Genomic DNA, 22,429 nt, shown 5'->3' with positions numbered 1-22,429 from the left:
CAGCCCCTGCCCCTGGAGCCTCTCCAGACATCTCCAGCACCAGGAGGAGGACGCAGACCCCAAGGCTGGATGCCCAGGCAGTACAAGGCCTGCAGCCCCGGGGCCTCATTTCACAAGCTCTAAATTAAAAAACTACGAGCTGCTTGTGTTCAATTTTAGTTCTGAAGCAGAATCACTTCTGTTTACATGGCTCGTGTCCTAAGCAATTCGGGAGCTGCCTGGATCCTTGTGCGTTACCATGGCACTGCAGATTAGCTGAGGTGAGTGGGGATGGGGGGAGGCTGCAGAAAGTGCATTTCAGCAGCAGCTTTGCCTCCACACACCATTCCTCAGGCCTCCGGTGAGGTGACTTTCACTTAGATCACACTTAAACCATGGCCACTTGCCACACAGACCTCTCCTCAGGCACAAGCTACTGCATGGCTCAAGGTCCTACCACATCCCTTTTCACAGAACTGTGGTTCAGGTGGTTCAGAATTTCAGTTTCGAAGTCAAAATTTTATTTGTCACCTTAATGGCTTGACTACCTCTTTCTTACACTTATTTCTCTGTAAGAGTTTTTAAGGAAAAACTCATTTATTCATATGTCATATCATTAATTTCCTCGTTCACATAACACACTTGTCTCTAATACAGAGTCTCTAACAATCCTAGGGCTCGTTTCTAGTAAAATAATATTCTACCTATACTAATTCCAACTGCAGCACAATTGCTTATTAAAGATAAAAGACAGTGAAATAAACATTGAATGTTAAAGGTGGTGTTTTTTTCTATAACATGCTCATGAATTGCAAAAAACACACAACTAATACATGTTAACATTTATTTCTGTTTGGAAGGTGGGTTTAGATTTTCAAAGTATTATCCATTTATCTGTAATAACATGGATCAGAGGGTCACAAATCGAATTTCATACCTCGCTTGGTGAATAGCTTCTACCCACTCATCTCCATCAACCTCATCCTCACAGCGCAGCTCCAGTGGCTTCTGCCCCTCATGGCCAAAGAGAACAGTAAAGTAATGCTGCAAATTAGAACAAAGGGAAAGAAATGTTCAGAAACTCCTAAATGAAAAAGACATATAACATTTTTAAAAATAAACAAAAAGCAACCAAACAAAAAGTACAAAATGCAAAAAGCATCCCACCCAGCAAATAAAAAACACCAGAAGACTTTCTATACTCAGCCCAATGTGCTGCCAGCCCAAAGAAGATGTGTTTTAAGTTTTAGTCTTGAAACATGGATTGAAGTTAAAACAACCCTGAAAATATTCCCCTGTGTTTCAAGGTAATAGCTTTCATGTACTTATTGCTAAGTTATTGTTCTAAAACTTCGACATACAAGACAACAGAATACAATTCCCTAGAGAGCTCCTAGAGCCAACTGCAATAACAGAACTACAGTGGGGTGTCTGCAGTTCTCTCTCATATTTTTTAACCCAAAACTTTCCTCACAACCCAGCACGGGGACCCAGCTTGGAGCCACCACCACCTCCTCCCGGGAATGCAGACTGTGCACGGCTCCAGCTTATTCCCCACCCTCCCAGAAGAACAGGGACCCTTCTCATGCATCTCACTCCCCTGTTTGCCCCTCTCTCAAGAAGCCTCACCCGTAACTGTATTGCAGCTACCTTTTGTTTTCACAAGAAACTGCTATTCACCCAAAAACTGTCATGTTCCCACTGGCATTTCTTGCATGAAGGGCATTTGTTGCATTGCCCAGGTGTGCTCCACAGAACTTTGAGGTAGGTTTTTGCTGCTCTCAGAATGCAGCATTAGCAGATTTAGCTATTAGGGAGGGGATAGCCACCAGGTATCTACCTCAGCTCCCATTTCACAGGGAGGGTTGCTTACAATCTTACTCTGCACAGCTTGTGTGCCACCTTAGAGCCAGGCAGCAAACAGACTTCTTCCAGCTCAGATGAAAACAGGTCAGAAATTATTCTACCTAAACACACACCTTTAATTTCCACAGGTGCCTTAAATGCACCCTTTAGAAATCCAGATGTTTCACGGGCAGCAGGACAGTGAGGGTCGTAAAAACACCTGGGTTTGGGTCTGAAGTCATTCAGCAGCAATTCAGACTGAACTTCTCTGGATCCCTCCATTGTCCTTACTGCCCAAAACTCCCCTATCCCTCATCCACCTCCACACCTGTGCTCAAGGAACAGAAATTCCTGTCTGGGGTCATCCAACAGCCAAACCCGAGCACTCATACATTTGGCTTCCTTTTGGGTAACATGAGCACAAAAAGAGGAATTCCACGAGAAGTTATTCACTTGTGCATTGCATTAATTTGTTAAACACCACTACAGTATACAAAGTACTCTTCATTCAGAAGACCACCAGAACTGCAGGATTACAGACAATCATAACAGAATGAGGCCACATCAGAAGCAGCATTCACATTTAACAATCCTTAACTAAAGGAAGTCCAGGCTTAGGTCTCTTAAGTTTCAGAAATTAAACACCTCCAGAGCCCAAGTGAGAACTAATAAATGAGTAAATGGACAATCTTATAACCTGTGGGGTTTCAACAGAGCATATCACTTAAACCTGAATGCCATGAATAGGAAAGGAAAAAACATTTAATCAGGTCCATAGGATTCTCCATAGCAGTGAAAGATAAAAACTTTTACAACAATACAGTGCATTTGAAAATAACCTACAGCACAGTGAAAAGTGCAGCAAGATTACACACAAATGTGCTCTGTTTATAGAGTGGAATAGTCTATTTTAAAAAGCATATTTAAAGATAAATCACACTGTTCAGCACTGCATGTTATGTAACAAGTTATTTGCCTTTCATAAAGCTGTTACATATAAAATTAGAATAAAGACACAAGTGCAGACAAGCACTGGATTTAATCCCATTGTGTGGGGATTCAAGTTAAAGGGAGAGACAATATCAGAGTCCTCCCTACTTTTGAAGTGCAGAAACTCAGACCTCTTTAAAGCAAGACTTGCAGTCATCTCATGTCACAGAATTTAAGCTGAGAGGTGTGCAGTTACCATGGTGACAGGCACGCCAGGAACACACAGTTAGACCAAGAAAATGCATGCATTTGAACCAGCTTAGAGGGCAACCACAGTAGGTCTGCACCCAAAGGCAACTAAAGCTAAATTACAGAAGGCATTTGTTGTGAAATCACCTACATCTGTCAGCCCCTCAAACAGGCATATTGCATTCAAGCATCAGCATCAACTCTCACTTCATTTATCCAGAAATAGTCAACTCTAGAGCAAGCAAAGTGCAATAAAAATATCATAACATGCCTCTAAAAAGAATCTCAAAGTCATCTTTGAATTCTCTTTTCAAAATAAATGTTGCTCATTTAAAAAACTAATTTACTACAAGAAAATAAGACGGTATCTGTGATGCACTATTACATTCTCCAGTAAATGATGTATGTGAGTGGGCCTGTATATATAATTACACAGAGACAATATAATTTTAGCACTGCCATTCAATGCCAAACAGTTCAGCCTGCACATCACTGCAGCACAGTACAGGTAAAAAACACCCTTCTGCATACACACCATCCTTTTCCTGAAGGGAAAACAGTAAATATTTAAGCACTGTAGCACATATTTTCATCAACTACCCTCATCACCATCATTATCCTGTCTATTGGATATCAGGAACACACTTGTGTTTCAAGTTCAGCTGGACAATTTTGTTGTTTATGTTTATTCTGAAAAACACTGGACTCATAGAAGGTAATATGAACAACCTGTGTTTTGACAAAAAGCAAATGAAGTAATTCCATTTCAAGGTGTCTTTTCAGTATTCGGGTGCACACAAGTGACATGGCAAAATTTGTGACATTTCCACAAAAACACCTTTGGCAGAGTTCAAGGTAAAGCTTTAGAAAAAAGAGGAGGGTGCCTGGCACAGGTGTGAAGGCATGGCTGCCAGCCAAGGAAAGAGCTAAGGGACATCAGGAGCGGTGTGTCACTGCTCTGACTCCTCCCTGGGCTAACCAGAGTTTCTCCCTGCAGGGAAGGGAGGAATGAGGAAGGAGCTGATGGGTGCTGCTGCAGAGAGAAGACTGGAGCCAGCCTCAGCCTCTGGGTGAAGAAGTCCTGCACCAGAGCTGGGCTGCCCAGCAGCTCACAGCAAAGCTCTGCCCTTATAAAACTGCCCAAGCCATGGCAGTACTCAAAACAAGGCACCAAAACCTCCTCAGCTGCCAACATCTCCCCTTCAGAGGGGAAAAAGCACATTGTTCTGATTACAAAACAATCAACCGAACAAATAAACCCTCACAAGAAAAACAAACCGACAAAAAACGTGACAAAAGTGTACAACAAAAAACACAGCAAATAAGCAAACAAACAAAAAACACACACATGAAACTGCCCCACAAAAACAAAAATCCAAAACCAAACCCCCACCAAAAAAAAAAAATCATTTTAAAAAAATAAATAATAACCCAAATGATACACGCCCTGTAACAGAAATACTACTTTTAAGGAGGATTCCCAGAGAGGTGCTGGCACCTCTCCCAGGCAGAGGAGCTGCTGCCCTAGGGAATGTCACTTGGCAATTCCACTTTGAGCTCCTGCCTTCAGCTCCTCGTAAATTCGGTCAGCTTTGACTGTCCAGGAGGCAAAGCTCACACTGGGGAAATGAGGCAAGTGTCAGCAGTGCTTTTGCTATCCCACCCTCCCATCAGCAGGATGAGCCAACAGGTGGATTACGTTCCAAGGGGCTCCAGGGTGGCACCAAATTGTCCTTGGAACTTTCAGATGGTGTGAGTGGTGTCTCACTCAGGTGCCTGCCCATGGTCTGCCCTCCCCTAAGCTTCCCTTACTAAACATAAAACTAACTTGCAATGATGCACTGTAAAATTGTCATTTTAAAACCTAGTTGTGCCATGATCTCACTAGGTGCTACTTACCGATTTTTCACCAATTTACTGCAATAGTGGTTTAACTATTCAAGCCAGGACACTAAGAGAAAATTACTGGCATCACTATTGATAAGAATGGGAACCAGAGATGAAAAACAATGGTGGAAAATTTGTCTGTGTACCAAGATTGCTACCAAAACATTAAGTGTTTGTTAACAAAACAACAAAAGCCTGTCTTCAACGTGAGGCATGAGGAAGCTTAATCATTTACCATGTATTTAAGGTTTATATTCATTGCCTGATGTTTACAAGGGCGTGTTGCAAACCTTTGATGCTGAAAAAGGTGGCAGAGGTGATTAATTAAAAATTAACATGACAAGCTGAAAATATTTCTTGTTCTTGACTTCTAAAGACAATTTCATTTCAGAATCTGGAAGCCTGTGTGCAACCTGAAATGCAAGTAAATTACTGAGCAAAAGAGAACAATCACTGCAGCAACTGAAAACTCTTCAGTAATCCCAGAAGGAAAAGCAGCAAATTGCAGCCTAAATCAAAGCAGCTTATGCTATCCAAGGACACATTAACTCATGGAGTTTTCAGATGTGTTCTACTGACAGTATTTTACCCAGCTTCTGAAACACAAAAACAAAATGTGTGTTCTGTATTTCTCACATCCTGGGGAAAGGGAAGGAAAAGAAGGGGAAATGTTGGGAAGAAGGCAGCATCTCCAGAAGGGAAGAAGTGGACAAGGATAAATGTGTGGAGGTAAGGGAAATGTTTGGGGGAGAAGACAGCAATCCCTCACAGAGAGAGATTATTTTTAACAGTGTCAGGACAAGGGGAATGGTTTCAACAAGCGGAGGGTGAGATGGGACATTGGGAATTGTTCCCTGGCAGGGTGGGGAGGCACTGGGGTGGATTTCCCAGAGAAGCTGTGGCTGCCCCTGGATCCCTGGCAGTGTCCCAGGCCGGGCTGGAGCAGCCTGGGGTAGCGGGAGGTGTCACTGCCATGGCAGGGCTGGGATGGATGGGCTTTAAGGTCCTTCCAACCCAAAGCATCCTGTAATTCCATGGCTCTGCCAGCAGCACACTGATGGGCAGGAGAGTGCTCCCCTTTGCCAGGGAAGATTCCCCGTGCTGGGACTTGCTGTGCCACCACTCCTGGCAGGAAATCCACATCCCATTGCTGTTAAATTACCATGAGAACAGAATAATGGCAGGAATGAGAATTCATTTCAAAGTTTCCTGGGAGATCTACTGAGACAACACATTTCATGCTTGTATCACACCAATTAGTAGAAGCTATAATGAGAACAGGATCAGTGGACATCAGAATTAACACGATGTACTAGGGAAGAATCAGATGGTTTTTGCCTCCTTTTGCATCTCCTGTAAACCCAGAGGAGCTCTCAGAAGGTTCAACAGGTGTTTGGATTGCAACAAAAACAGTCTTCACAACGATATTGACAGATATTTAGGGAAATTCTTAAGCATCTAGGATTTTAAAGGAAAACGTCACTCCCTCAATGAAAAATTAAAAAAAAAAAAATTAAAAAAAAAAAATTAAATCCGATTAAAAGCTAGGAAACAGTTGGAATACGGGGCCATGTGTCAGTTCTTCTAATTAAACAAAGTCATCAAAGGACTTCCTCAGGGAATTCTGCTGAGGACTGAGACAGGCGTTACAAAGGATGATAAAGTTTGTATCTTAATCTATTATTAAGAACTTCAACAGGCCAGAGTTACTGGACAGCAAGATGGCAGACATAATTAACTGTCACAAATGCAAATTGACATGTGTGAGGAAAAGCATCCCAAGCTTCACACGTGGAAAGATGGACTTTGTACTTGGCACCGAAACTCAGGAGCAAGATCCCAGGAAAAATCCCATGAAAGCAAAAATCCCAGCACCCAGCAATGCCAAAGGAAGCAGATCAGAGCACAGGGATGACTGGGGAAGAAACAGAACAAAGTGAACAGGGCAGTTACACTATGGAGCATCCTGGGTACCACGGATGAAAAGTACCCTTGGACTTTTCACACAAAGACATAAATTGGGAAAGGTTCAGAAAAAAACAGAAGTGGTATGGAAGGGGTAAAAAAGAGTATGCCCCAGCTGGATAAGTAAAAACTTAATCTGGGATTCTTCAAAGCAAAGGAAGGAGAAGGGGTGATGGTTCTGAGATGAAGGAGGCCAATTCAGACTGAATATAAGGAACTTTATATCCTTTTTTACCATGAGGGCAGTGGAGGAGGAAGAGGTGGGTGCCCCATTCCTGGAGACATTCAAGGTCAGGCTGGACAGGGCTCTGACCCACCTGATCAAGGTGAACATGTCACAGCTCATTGTAGAGAGGGCTGGACTAGGAAACCCTTAAAAGGTCCCTTCCAACCAGAAATCTGTAATTCTGTGGAAGGAAGAGCTTTGGGGATATAACAGGAGTCTACAAAACCAGGAGGTGTACAGAGTGCATGAATAGGGTGTCACAGGTCTATTTCCTTTCCAATTAAAAATAAAAAAACCTATTAAACAAAGGTCAGAGAAAACAGCCTCAAAGCAAACAGAATAAAGGGGCTCTTCACAGAGCTGGTGATAGTCTGGTGCTGCACTGTGACAAAGGAAGTGGTAAATGCAGTGGCATTGGTGTGCAGGGAGAGCAGAGGGTTCACGGTGCAGAATTCTGGGCTAGCAAATGGAATTCATATATTTGGAATTTAAACAGTCCTGAAGCTGAAAATAACTAGAAAGTCATTTCAGAGGAGATGGAAGGGAAAGGTAAAATAAGTATTAAATTGATGCCTTTCCCAGCACGTCCTCGTGGCCACCATGGACTACCTGGGACACACCAGGGACAGGTAATTAGAGCAGCTGGACCTTTGGTTGAAGCCTTTCTCATAGTCCTAGAGAGGCTAATTAAAACTTCCCTTGGTGGCATGAGAGTATTCTACAGCCTTCAGATTGCTTTTGCACTTCATTATAAATGAGATGTGCTGGTGCCTTCATGAAGTGCTGGCTCTTACGAGTTTCCTGGGGTTTTACTTGCTGCTTTTGGGTTTGATTTTGATTCTTTAAAAAAGTAAAGAAGCAATTTGCAAACCTGGTAGAGAGACACTGGGGTATTTCAGGTTCTGTGTTTCTTTCTGGTGACACCTGGGGATTAAGGAGGATTTTTACCATTCTAGTATTACTTCATCCTCCCTGATAGGTAGACATCTGTTACTGAACAGAACTACAGAGAAAGAAATTCTAGAGGTAAATGAGAATAGGGCTTTTATCTGCCAAGAGCACATTAGAAGATACTGATTTGGATCTCCTACACAGAGGGGCTATTCAGAGATGGGCCATGGTATCTGCTCCAGGTTTAGCTTCAAACTGGACAAATACAAAATACCTTGTACTGGGTGGGGGATGGCATGGCTTGATGTCTCCTTTCTTCTACTTATATTGAATTAATTGAGTGTCAACCTGCTCCATAAAGCCTATTCTGAAATCTGGCAGTGAATTGTCTTCCAGAGCCATCCTGCAAATACTGTCTGGCCAAGAACAACTGAGGTAATTTTATGTAATTATGCAATCAACAGTTTTCCAGTTAGGGAGATTACACATAAATGCACCCTGTGTTATAAACTCTTGCTCCGTCAATTAGAAAATACTGTGCCCAACTTGCATGCAAAGCTCAAGTCAAGGAATATACAAAGGTCACTGAGGACCTAAATTCTCCTGCAACTCCGTTGACTTGCATTGAAATTACACCAAATTACAACGGTTATAGCATTTGTTTTCATGGATGAGAGAACCAGGCTAATGTGGCCCCATCTGCTCTATTTTCCATGCAGACCATTTGTACTCCAGCAGCAGTTTATCAACAGGGAAAAAAATCTGCCACATAAAAGGAAATCTTAACAAGTAGAACCTGCAGGAACGGGTACAACAACTAAGTGCAGCTAAGTTATTCACTAATAATGAACTGAGCACGGGTACCTTCATCTCCAAGTGCATTTGGCACAGTCCAGTGGGAATTTCCTGCCAGAAACCGCAAGGCATTTGCTTGCCAGGGACCTGCGAGCCGCCTGGCAGTGACAGCACGCAGAGCCCTGCCAGCGCTGCTGCCTCCCCTCCCACGAGCATCCCTGCATCTCATTTCCCCAGGTGACTGATGCTGTGCCCTGATACTCCCGCAGGCTGAGTTCCTGAAAAGCGGAGAGTGATTCCCACAAAGCACGGCCAGATCCTACCTGTCCGAGCCGCCCAGAGCTGCCCCCCAGGCACAGCCAGCCCTGCGTGCTCACCCGCAATTCCCGGGATTCTCCCGAGCACGGGGAAAAGGACACAGCGCCCGAGCTGCGGCTCGCACCTAACACAAACATTTCGGCTGCCACTTGTTGCCTCTGATCCCTCCCGGTCTTCGGTTTCTCTGCTATATCTTCCTTCTGCTGGCGAAGGAACAGCCACTTTCTCGGAAAGTCTTGGTTGGAATGGTAATTTGAGAGGTTTTCAGGACGCACCTATCCATGGGGAGAGTCCAACAAATGGGCAGGTACCTGTGGGGACGGCGGCAGTGAAATGTTTGCGGTGCAAGTGGTGGAGAAGGAGCACGGAAATCCCATTTTCCCTAGTGATGACCTAGCCCAGCAGGCGGGTGGGGGCACAGCCCCTCACTCCTTATCCCTGCCCAAATTTCAGGGTTTCAGCAGCTTCCACTTAGCCCAAACTGGAGGGAATGAACTGTCAACTCAGCCCAAGTTTCGGTTCCTCCTCCTCAAGCTTGGCACAGCTGAAGTGAACCAAGACTACAGCCCTGCCACATAACTCAGCACAGTACAAATAAATTAGTGGAAACGGAGCTGCATCAGTAGAAAAACGTGATGTTCAAACTGACACAGAAAAGACAGATGGGGAAAACAGACAGACCAAAGAGAGTACTGTAATCAGTTGCAGTGTTAAGCACTTTTCAGGACTCGAAGCTTTCTGTGTTTTGCTCTTTTTTTTTCACCCTGCCTCATTTGTTCAGCAGTTGTCACACCCTTAACCTTTCTCCGTGTACTGACAGCCTTTGCCTCGCTGTCCAAACAGCAGCCAGAGCTCTCCAGCCCTTTCCTCTGAAACCTGACAGTGCTGAAAGCTCCTCCACACCAATTCTGACACAAACCTCAGCATTTGGTTTGCCCTGCAGAAGACATCCCTGTATTTTAATTAAAAGATCAGACTTAAAAGGCCAGAAGGAACATTTATAACCTTCTATTTTGATTACTTATGTAATATGGACCAGAAAAATCTCTCCAGAGAGCTCCTGCATCAAACATAGAGGATCAAGATGAGACACACACCCTCCTTCATCAATCCTAACACATGAAATAATGAAAAGGCCTCCTGAGACCAAGTTAAATTTTTCTGGGTAATAAATTACCCTCACTGCTGAAAACATGCAGTTTCATTTTAAAGAATGAGCAGGCAGGTAAATAATGAAATTATATGAAGAGGCTGGATTTTGAAGATTGCATTCCTTCACTGCAAGAGTGAAGCCTGGATTCCTCAGCAAACACTGTCACATATGTATCAAAAATAAAAAGGAAAAGAGATAAATCCACCCCAAAGCATCCACACAAGCAATTTCTATGGAGCAAACAATTTTGGTGTATTAATTTACAGGAAGCAGATTAATTGACTGTCTTCTAATTATATTCTGAAAATATGCAAACACAGGATTTGACATTTTGAAAGCTCTTTACAGACAGTAACTAATCTCCCAACTCCTCTACAAGGTAAGAATTATAGTGCCCATTTTAGACACAAGGATATGTGCAAAGATGCCCAAATATAGATCTGCTGTAAAAGAGTTCAACTCAAGATTGCTATAAACAGAGCTTCTCTCCCTCGAGTGAGCCAACACACGATAGGGAGGCAAGAATAAGAAGTCAGCACATCTCAGACCTTGTTATACCCCTGTTATATATAATAATTTCTATCTATAAACATTTTCAGGAAAAAAAAACCCAAAAAAAACCAACCAAACACAAAATTTCAAGGAATTGCAGAGTTTTCTGTGAGATGTGGGGACAAGTCACACACCAACACCAGAGACTGACAGGGCTCAGATGGAAAACCAAAGACCACTGCAAAGAGCCAAATGCAAGGTTTTCATGACACCTGAACAATTTTATGGCAGGGGAAAACATCCTTCTGTTGGCACCATGTCCTCTGACAGCCACACTCTGTGGTTAAGTAGCCCTGAAGGGTTGGAGACTGATTATAACCTTGTAAAAAATTGGCAAGAAAAGTGACAGGCTCTGGTTTTGAGCCACAGAAGGTAATTGCAGCACCAGAGCCTCAACCTCCACCTTCCATTTACTCGCAGTCCACCAGAGGATCACTGGATCAGCCCCAGGAGAGCAGGGAAGGACATTCCAAAAGCCACAGAGCAGAACACAGAGCTGCTCTACCCACAGCTCTCAGAGAAACGGGTTCTTCACTAAAATTACCTTTCCCAGCCTCCCCCCCAAGGGCTGTGGGTGGAAAAGTTCCCGTTCAGGGACCTGTAGCTGCCCCTCTCAGCACACCTGGACATTCCAGACCCACAGGGGATGGTCTGGACTCTTGCACCAAGCCCCTGAGCAGATGGGGCTCACTCAGATGCACAGGGAGATAAAACATTGGCCTCACCTCAGGACATCAAAGATCTCGAGACTGAGTCCTGTCCTGTCTCACCCACCAGGAAACTGGGATGAAATTTCCATGACATTTCTGCACACATTCTTCAGTCTACTGTCCTTTGAATTCTCCAAGTTTGCAATGAAAAAAAAACCAAAACCCAAAACCAGCAAGAAAATACCACAAAAACAAAACTAACAAAAAAGAAAGCTAAAATTAAAAAAAATAAGAAAATAAAATTTAAAAAGCCACAAAAACACAAAGCCCAAACAAGCACAAACCAATGCACCTCACATTGGCCAAGCAATAATTACGATGATACCATCATATGACATTCCTTCCCTAATCCCCAGGACTTCTTACTGTCCATTTTCAATTTTTGGTTTTGCACAAAGATTGTCTGAAATTTCCCTAACTGTTGTCATTATTTGGACACACTGTAACAGTAAATACTCCAATAATTCACCTTGCAGATACAGGAAAAAAATCTCACATTGACAAGGGTCACAGCCACCAACATTTTATAAAAAGGATAAGAACTGAGTTACTTTATTTATTTATTTACTACTACTACACCAACTGTGAGCTGAAAATTAAGTTTTCAGAATTTGGTTGGAGATTTGCTGAAATCTGTGTTCCGGCTTTATGTCAAATAAAATTATGTTCTGGCTGTAAAAATAACAGCATTATGGACAGAATCCACATTTTACAATATTTACTGTCAAAGACCCACTTAGGAATACATTCAGTTTTCAGCAATTTACCCAACTGGAACTACAGTATATGATTTCTTTTCAGGTTTTTACTAATTTGTCCCCAGTCATATTACCTGTGCTACACTCAATAGTTTAGTAAAAGATTTTGGATCTGATCCTGCTGGATGGTTTTTCTGTGTGAAGCACCTTAAACACAGAGACAGTACACCTGATGTTCACCCAAATCAGTGTCATGATATAGCAAAGGACATGTTGAGGTTTGCTTCTTAAGTAATTCAACAATTACTCATATTCTCTGATAACAGCATAGAAACTTTTCAGATCTTATAGAGAATGCTGGGATTTCTGTTCCCCCACAAGTTGGTTGTGAATGCTCTGGTCTCAGCCACACCACACTATTAATCAAACAGCAGAGTTTGTACAAGAGGAAAATTACTCATGGTAGAAAGTATAATCCCTTTCTCACTCACTGCCCTCGTTTTGCTGGGCCACTGCTCTCAGAACCCCCACACACTCAAACACCTCCACCAAACCCCCGAGCGACAGGGGAAGGGGCTTCAACCAAACAGACCAGAAGGAGTCCCAGAATCATGGAATTGTTTAGGTCAGAAAATCCCTCAAAGATCAGAGCCCAGCCTTTCCCCAGCGCTGCCACAGCCACCACTGCCCCATGTCCCCAAATGCCACATCCACAGGGCTTTGAGATCCCTCAGGGGTGGGGACTCCACCCCTGCCCTGGGCAGCCTTTTCCAGGGCTGGGCAGCCCTTCCCATGAAGGAATTGTTCCCAATGTCCCCCCTGAGCTCCCCTGGCCCAGCCTGAGGCCGTTCCCTCTCCTCCTGTCCCTGTTCCCTGGCAGCAGATCCCAAATCCCCCCGGCTGTCCCCTCCTGCCAGGGACTTGTGCAGAGCCAGAAATTCCCCCTGAGCCTCCTTTGCTCCAGGCTGAGCCCCTTTCCAGCTCCCTCAGGAATTCTCCAGCCCCTTCCCAGCTCCCTCAGCCTCTCCTGGGGCTCCAGTCCCATTGCTGAACCCCTTTCCAGCACCCAGCCACAGAGGATACCCTTCCATCACCTCTTTCCCCCTGGAGCTGAGGCAATTCTTGGTCAAAAGGGTGCTCTTTTTTTGCACAGAATTTACAGGAGGATTTGTGGTAGAAAAGTTAAATAACCTCTTCATTGGCACATTAGCTTCCACCCAACAGGCACATTCTGTTGGCTGATCCTGTTCTCTGGAAGCACCTTTCTGATGGCAGAGGTTTCCAGATGTTCCCCAGCCCCTGTGTGGCAGCAGTGTCTGAGCCCCCAGCACTTGCCACTGCCGCTCCTGAGGCCACGCTGTGCTCTGCCACTGAGGACCAGGCCAGTGCAGCAGCAATTGGGCACCAATTCACCTGCACATTTCATATCACGTACACTGAAACAGTGCTGCTTGATTGCTGTTATTTCGTGCCATTTCCTTCCACAGATCTCCTGGAATACTTTACGCGGCGCATCAGGCACTTCCAGGGCGGATCCACACGGAGCAAAGCAGAGCTCTGTGTCCAGGGCTCCTGGGTGTCTCTGGTGGCCGGGCTCCTGTCACCTCACAGGGCACTCTGCGTCTGGGCAGAGCACAGCCTGACCCTGCTGTGCACACACAGGGGACCTGGGAGGCTCACACCTCACAGATTTCAGAACTTGGGGGTTAATTTGAGAATGTCTCCTCCCTGCAAGGCACTGCCACCAACAGCAATCCCAAGCAGGCAGCACCATTCTGGAGAGGACAGAGTTACAGAAGGGCTGAAAACCGGGGGCAGAGAAGTACAGGCATCACTTTCTCTCTCCCATAAGAGAGTAAATTGTATGCAGAACAATGGGATTTTCTGTCCATTTCCCACAAAGAGATTATTTTATGTTCCTCCTCCTTATGCAACCTCAAATTTTGCTCTCTGTGTCAATACATATCCCCAGCAGCAAGAGCTTTCTCAAGCTAACCTGAATAAATACAGAGATTTTGGGCTCCCAGGGGACATCATCTTTGAGCAGGAAAGCCTTCCCATTGTTGCTCTTCCACAATAAATCCTGTGAAGCCCTGGCTTGAGAAGGGCAGAACAGCATCCTCATCTCTCCTCTGTGGCAGGAAAAAGGCCAAATTTACTCTTTCTTGCCAGTTTGACAGTTGTGTTTGATAGTTGCAGTTCATTAAGTCTTGAACTTGCCTTACAATCAAAGAAACTTTTAAGAACAGCTCTGCTTTCCACTACATTTGTTTTTCGTAACAAATTGCTCAAAAATCTGGAACAGCAAATGAGGCAGAGTGGCAAAACCAGCTTCAGCTTGGATACAAACAGAATTCTTTTGGGGGATGTTATTGCACTTGCTTTTAGTGCTGCCAGTACCAAGTTTCAGAAGCTGTGATTTCTTCCCTTCTACTGGAGTTCTGATAAACTATACTAGAGATTCACATATTTTATCTCATGTAATTGTACAGCCTGAATGATCAAAGAAGTACTCACATGGCAAATGTTGAAATTCAATTTGCTTCACATTTCTTTTTTCCATTTGCAGATTAAAGTCTTGGTTTTAACTAAAATCCCTCTTCCTGTCAAGCAAAGTACATCGCCTGTTTTTAATTTTAATTTTAACCAAAATTGATTTTTATTTTTTTTTTAAATACAGAAAAACATCCCATCAGTTTCCATCAAAATGTCTGACAAGCAGTTTATCCCTCACAGCTGCATCTAAATACAAACAGTTTCTGCTGTTTCTTGGTCTTAACTCATTGGAATGTATTGTGGGAAGACTATGTCAGAAATTCAATTTCTCTTCTCAAAGTCCTTTCCCTTTCCAGAGCTTTGTAGCCCACATGAATATTACCCTTTTCAAAGGCAGAGAAACACAGAGCAAAGTGTAAGGATGGAAAAGCCATCCAGTTTTGCTGCTGATAACAAGGAAGGAAAACCATGAAGTACAACATTTTCTGCATTAGCAGGCATACAGGGCATAATGTGAAAAATCCAGCAGGAATTCAGCTACAGCTTTCAGGTATGTTAAATGCCTCGATCACTTTCTTGCTGAAAACATTTGTTTTTCTGCAGCAACAGATTAAATATTCCTCAAGTCATCTTTTCTCGAAGACTATTTCTAGCAAGAGGGAAAACACTACTGAAATCTTCTGCTTTGATTTACACCAGAGTTGGGCAAGGGAGGGGTGTAGGGTGGCAGCAGGTTAAAAACCCACACACCTTTCTATCCTAAAGGAAATTCAAATGCTTCCCTGTATCAAGAATTGTTTGGAAGCATCAAACCAAAGCAAAAAAAAAATGAAAGCAGTCATGCTGTTGGAGCAGCTGGGATGGACAAGCCTGTCCCACAAGGAGCTGTGGGTGCCTCCGGAGCTCACCCCAGGTGTCCTCACCCCAGGCAAGGGCTGATGCACTGAAAAAATGCAGTGAAAAAAATGACCTTTTTTTTTCTTTTCCCCCCTTTTTTTTAACCTCAGGTCATTTGGAACACCTTTTCCCATGCAAAATATTCCAACAAAAAGGTGAAGAGCAGCAAGCAGGGACACCCTCCCTGGATTCCCTCACTTCTTGCCTTCATTCTTAGAATTTTATTTCTGACACCTCCTCTCTTTTGTACTTTTGTAATGCAAAACATTAATAAACTTCTTTGTTATTAGCAGTTGCATAAAATGGGATACCACTACTACTACTGCAGGAGCTGCAGTAATTATGGAGATTGCCATCCTACTGCCTGACATGGTGTCAGAAAGATAATCTCCTTCAGGTTTCTTAGATAGGAAAAAGAAACCCACAGATATCCAACAAGCCCTCAAAATTACCTTTTGCAAAGACAAAACAATGCAGAAGTGCTTTTGATAGCTAAAGAAAGAAGTTCAAAGTTCATATTTTGAACACAACTGGGGAAACATACTGTCATGGAACATCCCAGTTTTGTGCCCCCATGTAAAAAAAAAAAGGCATAAAAAGCACATTAATTTACTTGCCTGCTGTAAAAACACAACTGATGTAGCCAGATGCAATTAGGGAGAAAAAGGAGAAGAGGAAGAATACTGTTCAACCAAGTTCTAGCTGCAAGGTGACATTCCCACGACAGGACAGATTTCCATCAGGAAGTCTGGGGGAGTTCTGCGGGACCCAGCCTCAGAGAACTGACCCAGGGCAAAGGTGCTGCTCTGATTGTGGCAATTTGGGAGTGAAACCTTCAGTGATGCACCAGTTCCTGGCTGTGGAGGAGGCAGGGGGGATGCACAGAGAACCACAGAACCAACGGGGCTGGAAATGACCCCCAGGCTCATCAAGCCTGACCCAAACTCTGGGCACAGACCCAGTGCCCCAAGCCTGGTGTGACCCTGGGAATGAGGTGCTCCAAGCAAACAGCTCCAGTGACACTGTGACGTGTGAGGGCTTCTTTCCCATCCTCAGAGGAACTCCAAGTACAATCAAAAAACACTTCAAACTCAGCTGACAAGCCCCACGGGATCATTTTTGTTCTCCTCCCACACCTTTTCTTTACAACAGAACATTGTTGGCTCTATGAACACAAGCTACAGTTGTCTCAGGAGCTGCTGAGTAAAACCACATCTATAACAGTGTCATAAAATAATTGGTTTGCAAACAGAATGCAGCACAAACAGGTAACCACCAACGAGCTGTGGTTACAGGTTCTGCTGTCATGGCCCAAAGAGCCACCTGCTATCCCCTTTGTTAAGGTTGCTACACCTTAAGTGATGCAGACAATGGGGGAAGAGCAGAGTGCTCCCAAAAAACGGGCCATAAAGTCACGAAAACACAACTTTTAGGGGCTGCTTTCAGCAGCCACTCTGTGACTGAAATGCCAGAGTTATTCTCTTTCTGATAATTTTTAAATGAAGGCACGTGCCATTTCAAAACACAGCAGGCAAATGCTTTGCTTGCACTATCAGTGCTGCAGTATTCTTTTCGTAAGAGACATGAACCTAATTTTGTCTTGCAGTACAACTAACCAGGATTACTTTTCCAAAAAAAATGATGGTTTTCTAGTACAACAACATCTTGAACAGTTGAACAAATCTTAACACTATGAGACGTGTCGCAGCTCTCTACATTTTTACAGGCTTGCCTCTTAGATATTTCAAGTTACCAGGGAAACCCATATCCTGTAAATATTTATATCAGATAATGCTTTAAATTTCCACAAGTGCTGATCTATGCCCTTGCTCCAGCTAAATGACTACCATTTAAATGTGACACACTGAACAACTTGCTCACAGTTCTTGTGAAGCACACAGCAGCGCAGCAGTGATAATGTCACTCAGCCGAAGGGGTTATGCAGCACAGTCCTAATAAAACCAGCTGCAGGCGATTCTGCAGCCTAACAAAGTGACAGATGTCCCAGTATAATTTGGGGCCTGTGTACCAGAAAAACACCATGTCCTGCTAAGAAGGTCAGTCATCCAAATACAGCTATTTACCCTGCTGGATGGGGAGCTGGGAGGAAGATTTTCAATGTGCTTCTGTCAACCACTCATCCAACAGCACCAGAATAATTAAGGATAGTGGGTGTTTAACTCCCAGCAATGTGTCCTCTTGATTTAGCTGGCTGAATTAGGACCACCATGCTGAAACCTTGTAATCACCAAAATAAATGCAAAGCTTCACCTAAATGCAGAGGGTTCTGGGGCCTTCGTGTCTGACTCTGATTTCACTGAGGTTAAAAAAGTGCAATCCCAATCTACATCACCCACTATTCCCAGCACTTTTCCCCCCTGCACTATCTCCCAAACAGGTTTCTAGGCACTGCAAACACACCACACGCTGAGGGTCCTCAGAGAAAAGAATGGTTCTTTTCTCTCAGCCCCTCCTGTGTCCCACCCCGCTGCTCTCTGCCCTCGGTTCTCGGCGTTTTCACTGCCCTGCGAGCAGCAGCTCGCATCACCTGCTCACAAACTCAGCAAGAAACACCCAAAACCTGCCAGCCATTATTTCCACCCAGTACAAAGAAGAGAAAACATGCCACCACAATGTACTAAACTTTTTTATCTATTACCTTTGGAAAAAAAAAATAAATAAATAAAAGAAACCACAAAGCATAAACCAGATGTAAGCACAGATCAACAAACATTATCTTTATGGTGCAGGTACCTTATGAACAGAAAATTTGTATTTTCTGACTGCTATCCTAATTCTTTTCCATCCTTGAATATTAAAGGAAGTAAGTACTATAAGCTACATATCAGGCAAACTCATAAAACAAATCAAAGAGTTGGAAAAAAAATAATTAGTATCCATTTCTGAAGATTTTTATAGGCAGAAAAAGTATTAGGAACACATTTTTAATGTAATATGAGAACTTTCCCACAATTCAAGGAAACAAAAACTGTTTCTGGGCCACAGGCACAGTTTCTAATGCTGATGGGGCAACACCTTCTCTCTCCACCTTTGCACCAAAGGGTGGAAACCCTCTCGTCTCAGGTGAGCAGAGCATACAATTCTTACAGCAAGTAACTGAAGCAGCAACAAAAACAACCTGGTCCTCTTTTAGCAGCCTCCTGAGGAGCTCCCAAACTGTTTTACACTTGAAGCAGCGTGGCTGGGCAGTGCCCAGGCTCCTCACAGCCCACCCCAGACAGGGCTGGGCAGTCGCTGTGCTGGGGTGCACAGGGGACCCACACACAGCTCAGCGTGGGGATCACACTGCAGACACACAGGAGGAAGTTTTCCAGTGATTTGTACAATGCAGATACACTTTTAAACACCTGCTCGTGGCCATTTTCCTCCTCAGACCATGCTAAATGCTCTTTTTTTCTTTTCGTCCCTACCTACCAAGTTGACAAGTCCCCAGTGGCTGTTGCAGTTTGGTGGCTCACTGCAGGCTATTGAAGCTTTTGGGCTACCAAAATCAGAGGCCAGGCCAAGTGACTGGAATAAAAAGCAGCTGGATTTGCTGAAGGGCCTTCAGGTTCATTTAGGGCAGACAAAGCCCCCCAGGGCCGCACCCAAAATGGAGCAGGGCTGACGGGTTCCCCACTTTTCTAAGTCTGCTCCATTTGCACACCGGGGGTTGATCTCCCAATTGCAGCTGCAGGAATTGATGAAGCCATTCAGCCCCAGTTTGCTGTCCCCAGCTCCCTTTTGTTTGCATTTCTGGGGCCTGAGGCACTGAGGTGTCCTTGATTGCCAGGCCTGGAGAGGAATTGCTGGGTCTGAGCCCAGTGGGGAAGCAGCAGCTGACCCTGCACATGGGGTTTGGAGTTGTGCCCCAAAGAACTGCAGGGTTACAAATGCATGGAGAATGTAAAAGCTGAAACCCCCAGGGCACAAGTGTCCCAAAGAACACCTTTTGGGTTTTGATCAGTCCCCCAGTGTTGTGCTGCTCTGGGCTGGTCCGTGTCCTGCACCTCAGAGCTCAGGACAAGGACAGGACCCGCTGTGGTGACACCTGGTCAGTCAGAGGTACTGGCCAGACTGTTCCCTTTAATTAGCCTGTTCCATTATTTTTCCACATGTACTCATCCCTTTCCCTGCCTTAGGCTCTTCCTGGAGTGATCCCATAGCAGGTCCTGTGCAGTCCCAAAAGCTCTTCCCTACTTCCCATAACCAATTCCCTGTTCCCTAGGCACCAAGCTCAGCCTCCAGGTGACCTCGTGCCCATTTCCTGACTTCTCCTGCTAATTCTAGTTCAGGTGGAGCTGAAAAAAATCACTGGATTTTGTGTGATTAACAGCCTTGGAAATCATTCATTGCCAATTTATACTTGCTTGCTTTTATTATAGGTGGCCATTCCAAATATTTCATGTATTTATGGCATATAACAAAATTTGGCAGAAGTCCAACGTGAAAATTTCCTGAACCACAAAAGAAAGCTCTCACTACTAAATAAGAAGGCTGCTACCATGTAGTTTCCCACAGATTTTTTAAGTAAAAGAAAAGCTAAATGTATCGTAGACATACAAGAGAAACTGATTTTCCCCAGAAATGACTGTCCTCTTTTGCTGTGAAATCATTGTGTATGTTTAAGGTCACCCCAAAGGAAAGGCCTCCAGCCATATGCAAGTGTTTGGAGGCTCTCAAACAAATTGCAGGCTCAAACCTCAATGTCCTGGGCATCAGCACTGCCCCAAGGACTGCCAGGGATCACAGAGAAGGCAGCAGAGCTCCTCCACACAAGACACTGGAACACAGCAATTTAGAGGAAATAAATCAGATTTATTCTTCATGGTGAAATGCTGAGCAAGGCAGCAGTGCTGTAACTGTCAGTGATCTCATGTTCTGCAGCCATCAGAACAACTCAAACCAGACACCAGACATCAGTTTCCAGATCTGAGTGTGGGTGTCTGACTAGGAGACCAATTGTAGTGCTGCTTTCCAATAGCTTTTCCTTTCCTTTTTTTTAATAGATTAAATGACAGTATATACTTAAAACAGAGATATTAGTCCTGCTGGTTGTCAACTGATTCTGGGAAAGCAGAAATTCTGGCCTGCTGGAGATGTGGCTAGCCCTACAGGAGATGTGCAAGCACTACTTTTAAAACACAGCCCATGTTAGGGACGTGGAAGTTACATAAAAATTTAAAAAACACGGGGCAACACTAAGTGTGTGATGGGTGCCAGGTACAGCAGGAAATAATTACTCCTGCCACGCCACCTTGATGATAGGAGTTGTGCAGGCACACTTCACAGGATGCATTTAACTAAGTACATTTAGGAAGAACTTTCAGGACTGCCAGAAGGATTTCTTCCAGGTGATGAGAGAGGGTTGAATAGGCTTGCTTTGGAAACCTAACTTAAAAGGTTTCCAAAGCTTTAGGATACTCTGCCACGCTCTAAAAGCTAATAAATTTAGTATCTACTGACACAAAATCTCTAAAATTTTATGTCAAATTTAATAACATTAAAAATAACGTTCGTAGAACACTTGTATTCACTGACAGACCCCAGCATGTTCCAGCTCCAGAAACAACCTGACCCGAGTGTCAGCAAACCTTCCCAAAAATTAAGCCAATGTTGCTTATCCAGTAGGTAAGGAACAATTCAACACAAGTTTTTAAAACAAACATTTCAACTGCTGGGCTTGGGGACATCCTCAGAGCAGCTTCCAGTACCAGCAGGAGAAAATGTGCATCCCTCCATCCTCCCAAGCCTGCGTATATTCCGTATATTGCGTGCTAGCGATCACAGGGACTTTTGCTGTCTGCTCCGTGTTTGTTATGCTAACAGGTGCCAACACTTCCATTTAATCCAATCTGGAATGTCTGCTGCAGCTCCCTGTGCCTTCCTGAGTCTATGTATGGCAAGCTCAGCATGCCCAGCTCCGAGACGCCCACAGCCACTCGGCTTTGGCTCCTCCACAAGCTGCTGCACAAAAGCAGCATCTTCTAATTTCGCCTCCCCGAGTGTTTAGCAGGGGGCACTGGGATGGATTGAGCCTTTCTGTGGTTTGAACACACCCAGACTGCTGGGCAGACCTGCTACTACCGTGTGACAAACTGGTGTGACAAGCAAGCCTCGCTCCTAACGATTTTTAACTTTAATAAAGGATAAAAGGGGCAGTGCACAAGGCGCTTGGCAGCGTCAGTTAGCTTGAAACAATCTTCTTAAATACTTTTTCATGACATTGGTCAAATGCATCTTGATGAGGATTGCACCTAATCAAACATCCCTTGGGGTTTACATGTGCTTTTGCTCGGTTCCAGCCCTGACCCCTCTTCCTGAAGCACAGCCTGCAGATGAAATGTGTGGATTTTACATCCTCACAAGGCCCCTGCTCTGTGCTTTGACACTTCTTGACAGGCTCAGGGCTGAATTCCTCTTTGCATTCCTTCTACCAGAGTTTATTTACCTGCTTCTTTTCAGCGTTACCCTACAGATAAGATACTCCACCAGTACATTAAATCAACATCAGCTCTTCCACAAAATTATCAGAGTTATTATCACCACTGTCAGTCAGCCACACAAATAAAGGCATTAGCGAGGTCTGCAAAGTTAATGTCATCATACACAGCAGAGAGCCTCTACTTTGATATTCTGAGAGAGCCTAAACTGTAATATATTTATCATACTGAAATATATCATCTACACAGGGATTAGGGTGAAAAGGCTGGCAAATTATACTATAACAAAAGCAGTTAAAAAGTGATTACAAACGATTACATCAAAATAATTTGATAAAGTCAATATATAACAGTGAAAGCCAATGGCTACATAGTTATTTATAACATGGGGGCTG

General features: G+C 44.0%; 1 protein-coding gene across 8 annotated transcripts in view; it reads right to left on the bottom strand.

The window, feature by feature from the left end:
• The window catches only part of RASGRF2 (Ras protein specific guanine nucleotide releasing factor 2), a 120,923-nt gene that overhangs the window by 85,083 nt on the left and 13,411 nt on the right, over positions 1-22,429 (bottom strand). For all 8 annotated transcript variants that reach the window (XM_086868035.1, XM_086868036.1, XM_086868039.1 and 5 more), the window contains exon 2: positions 917-1,023. In XM_086868035.1, the coding sequence (XP_086724161.1) occupies positions 917-1,023 (107 nt within the window). The remainder of the gene's footprint in view (positions 1-916; positions 1,024-22,429) is intronic.

The sequence above is a fragment of the Cyanistes caeruleus genome, chromosome Z (genome assembly GCF_971803275.1).
Source record: "Cyanistes caeruleus chromosome Z, bCyaCae1.hap1.1, whole genome shotgun sequence".
Classification (NCBI taxonomy): domain Eukaryota; kingdom Metazoa; phylum Chordata; class Aves; order Passeriformes; family Paridae; genus Cyanistes; species Cyanistes caeruleus.
Note: the sequence above shows the minus strand (reverse complement) of the source record. Positions and strands in the feature narration are given on the sequence as shown.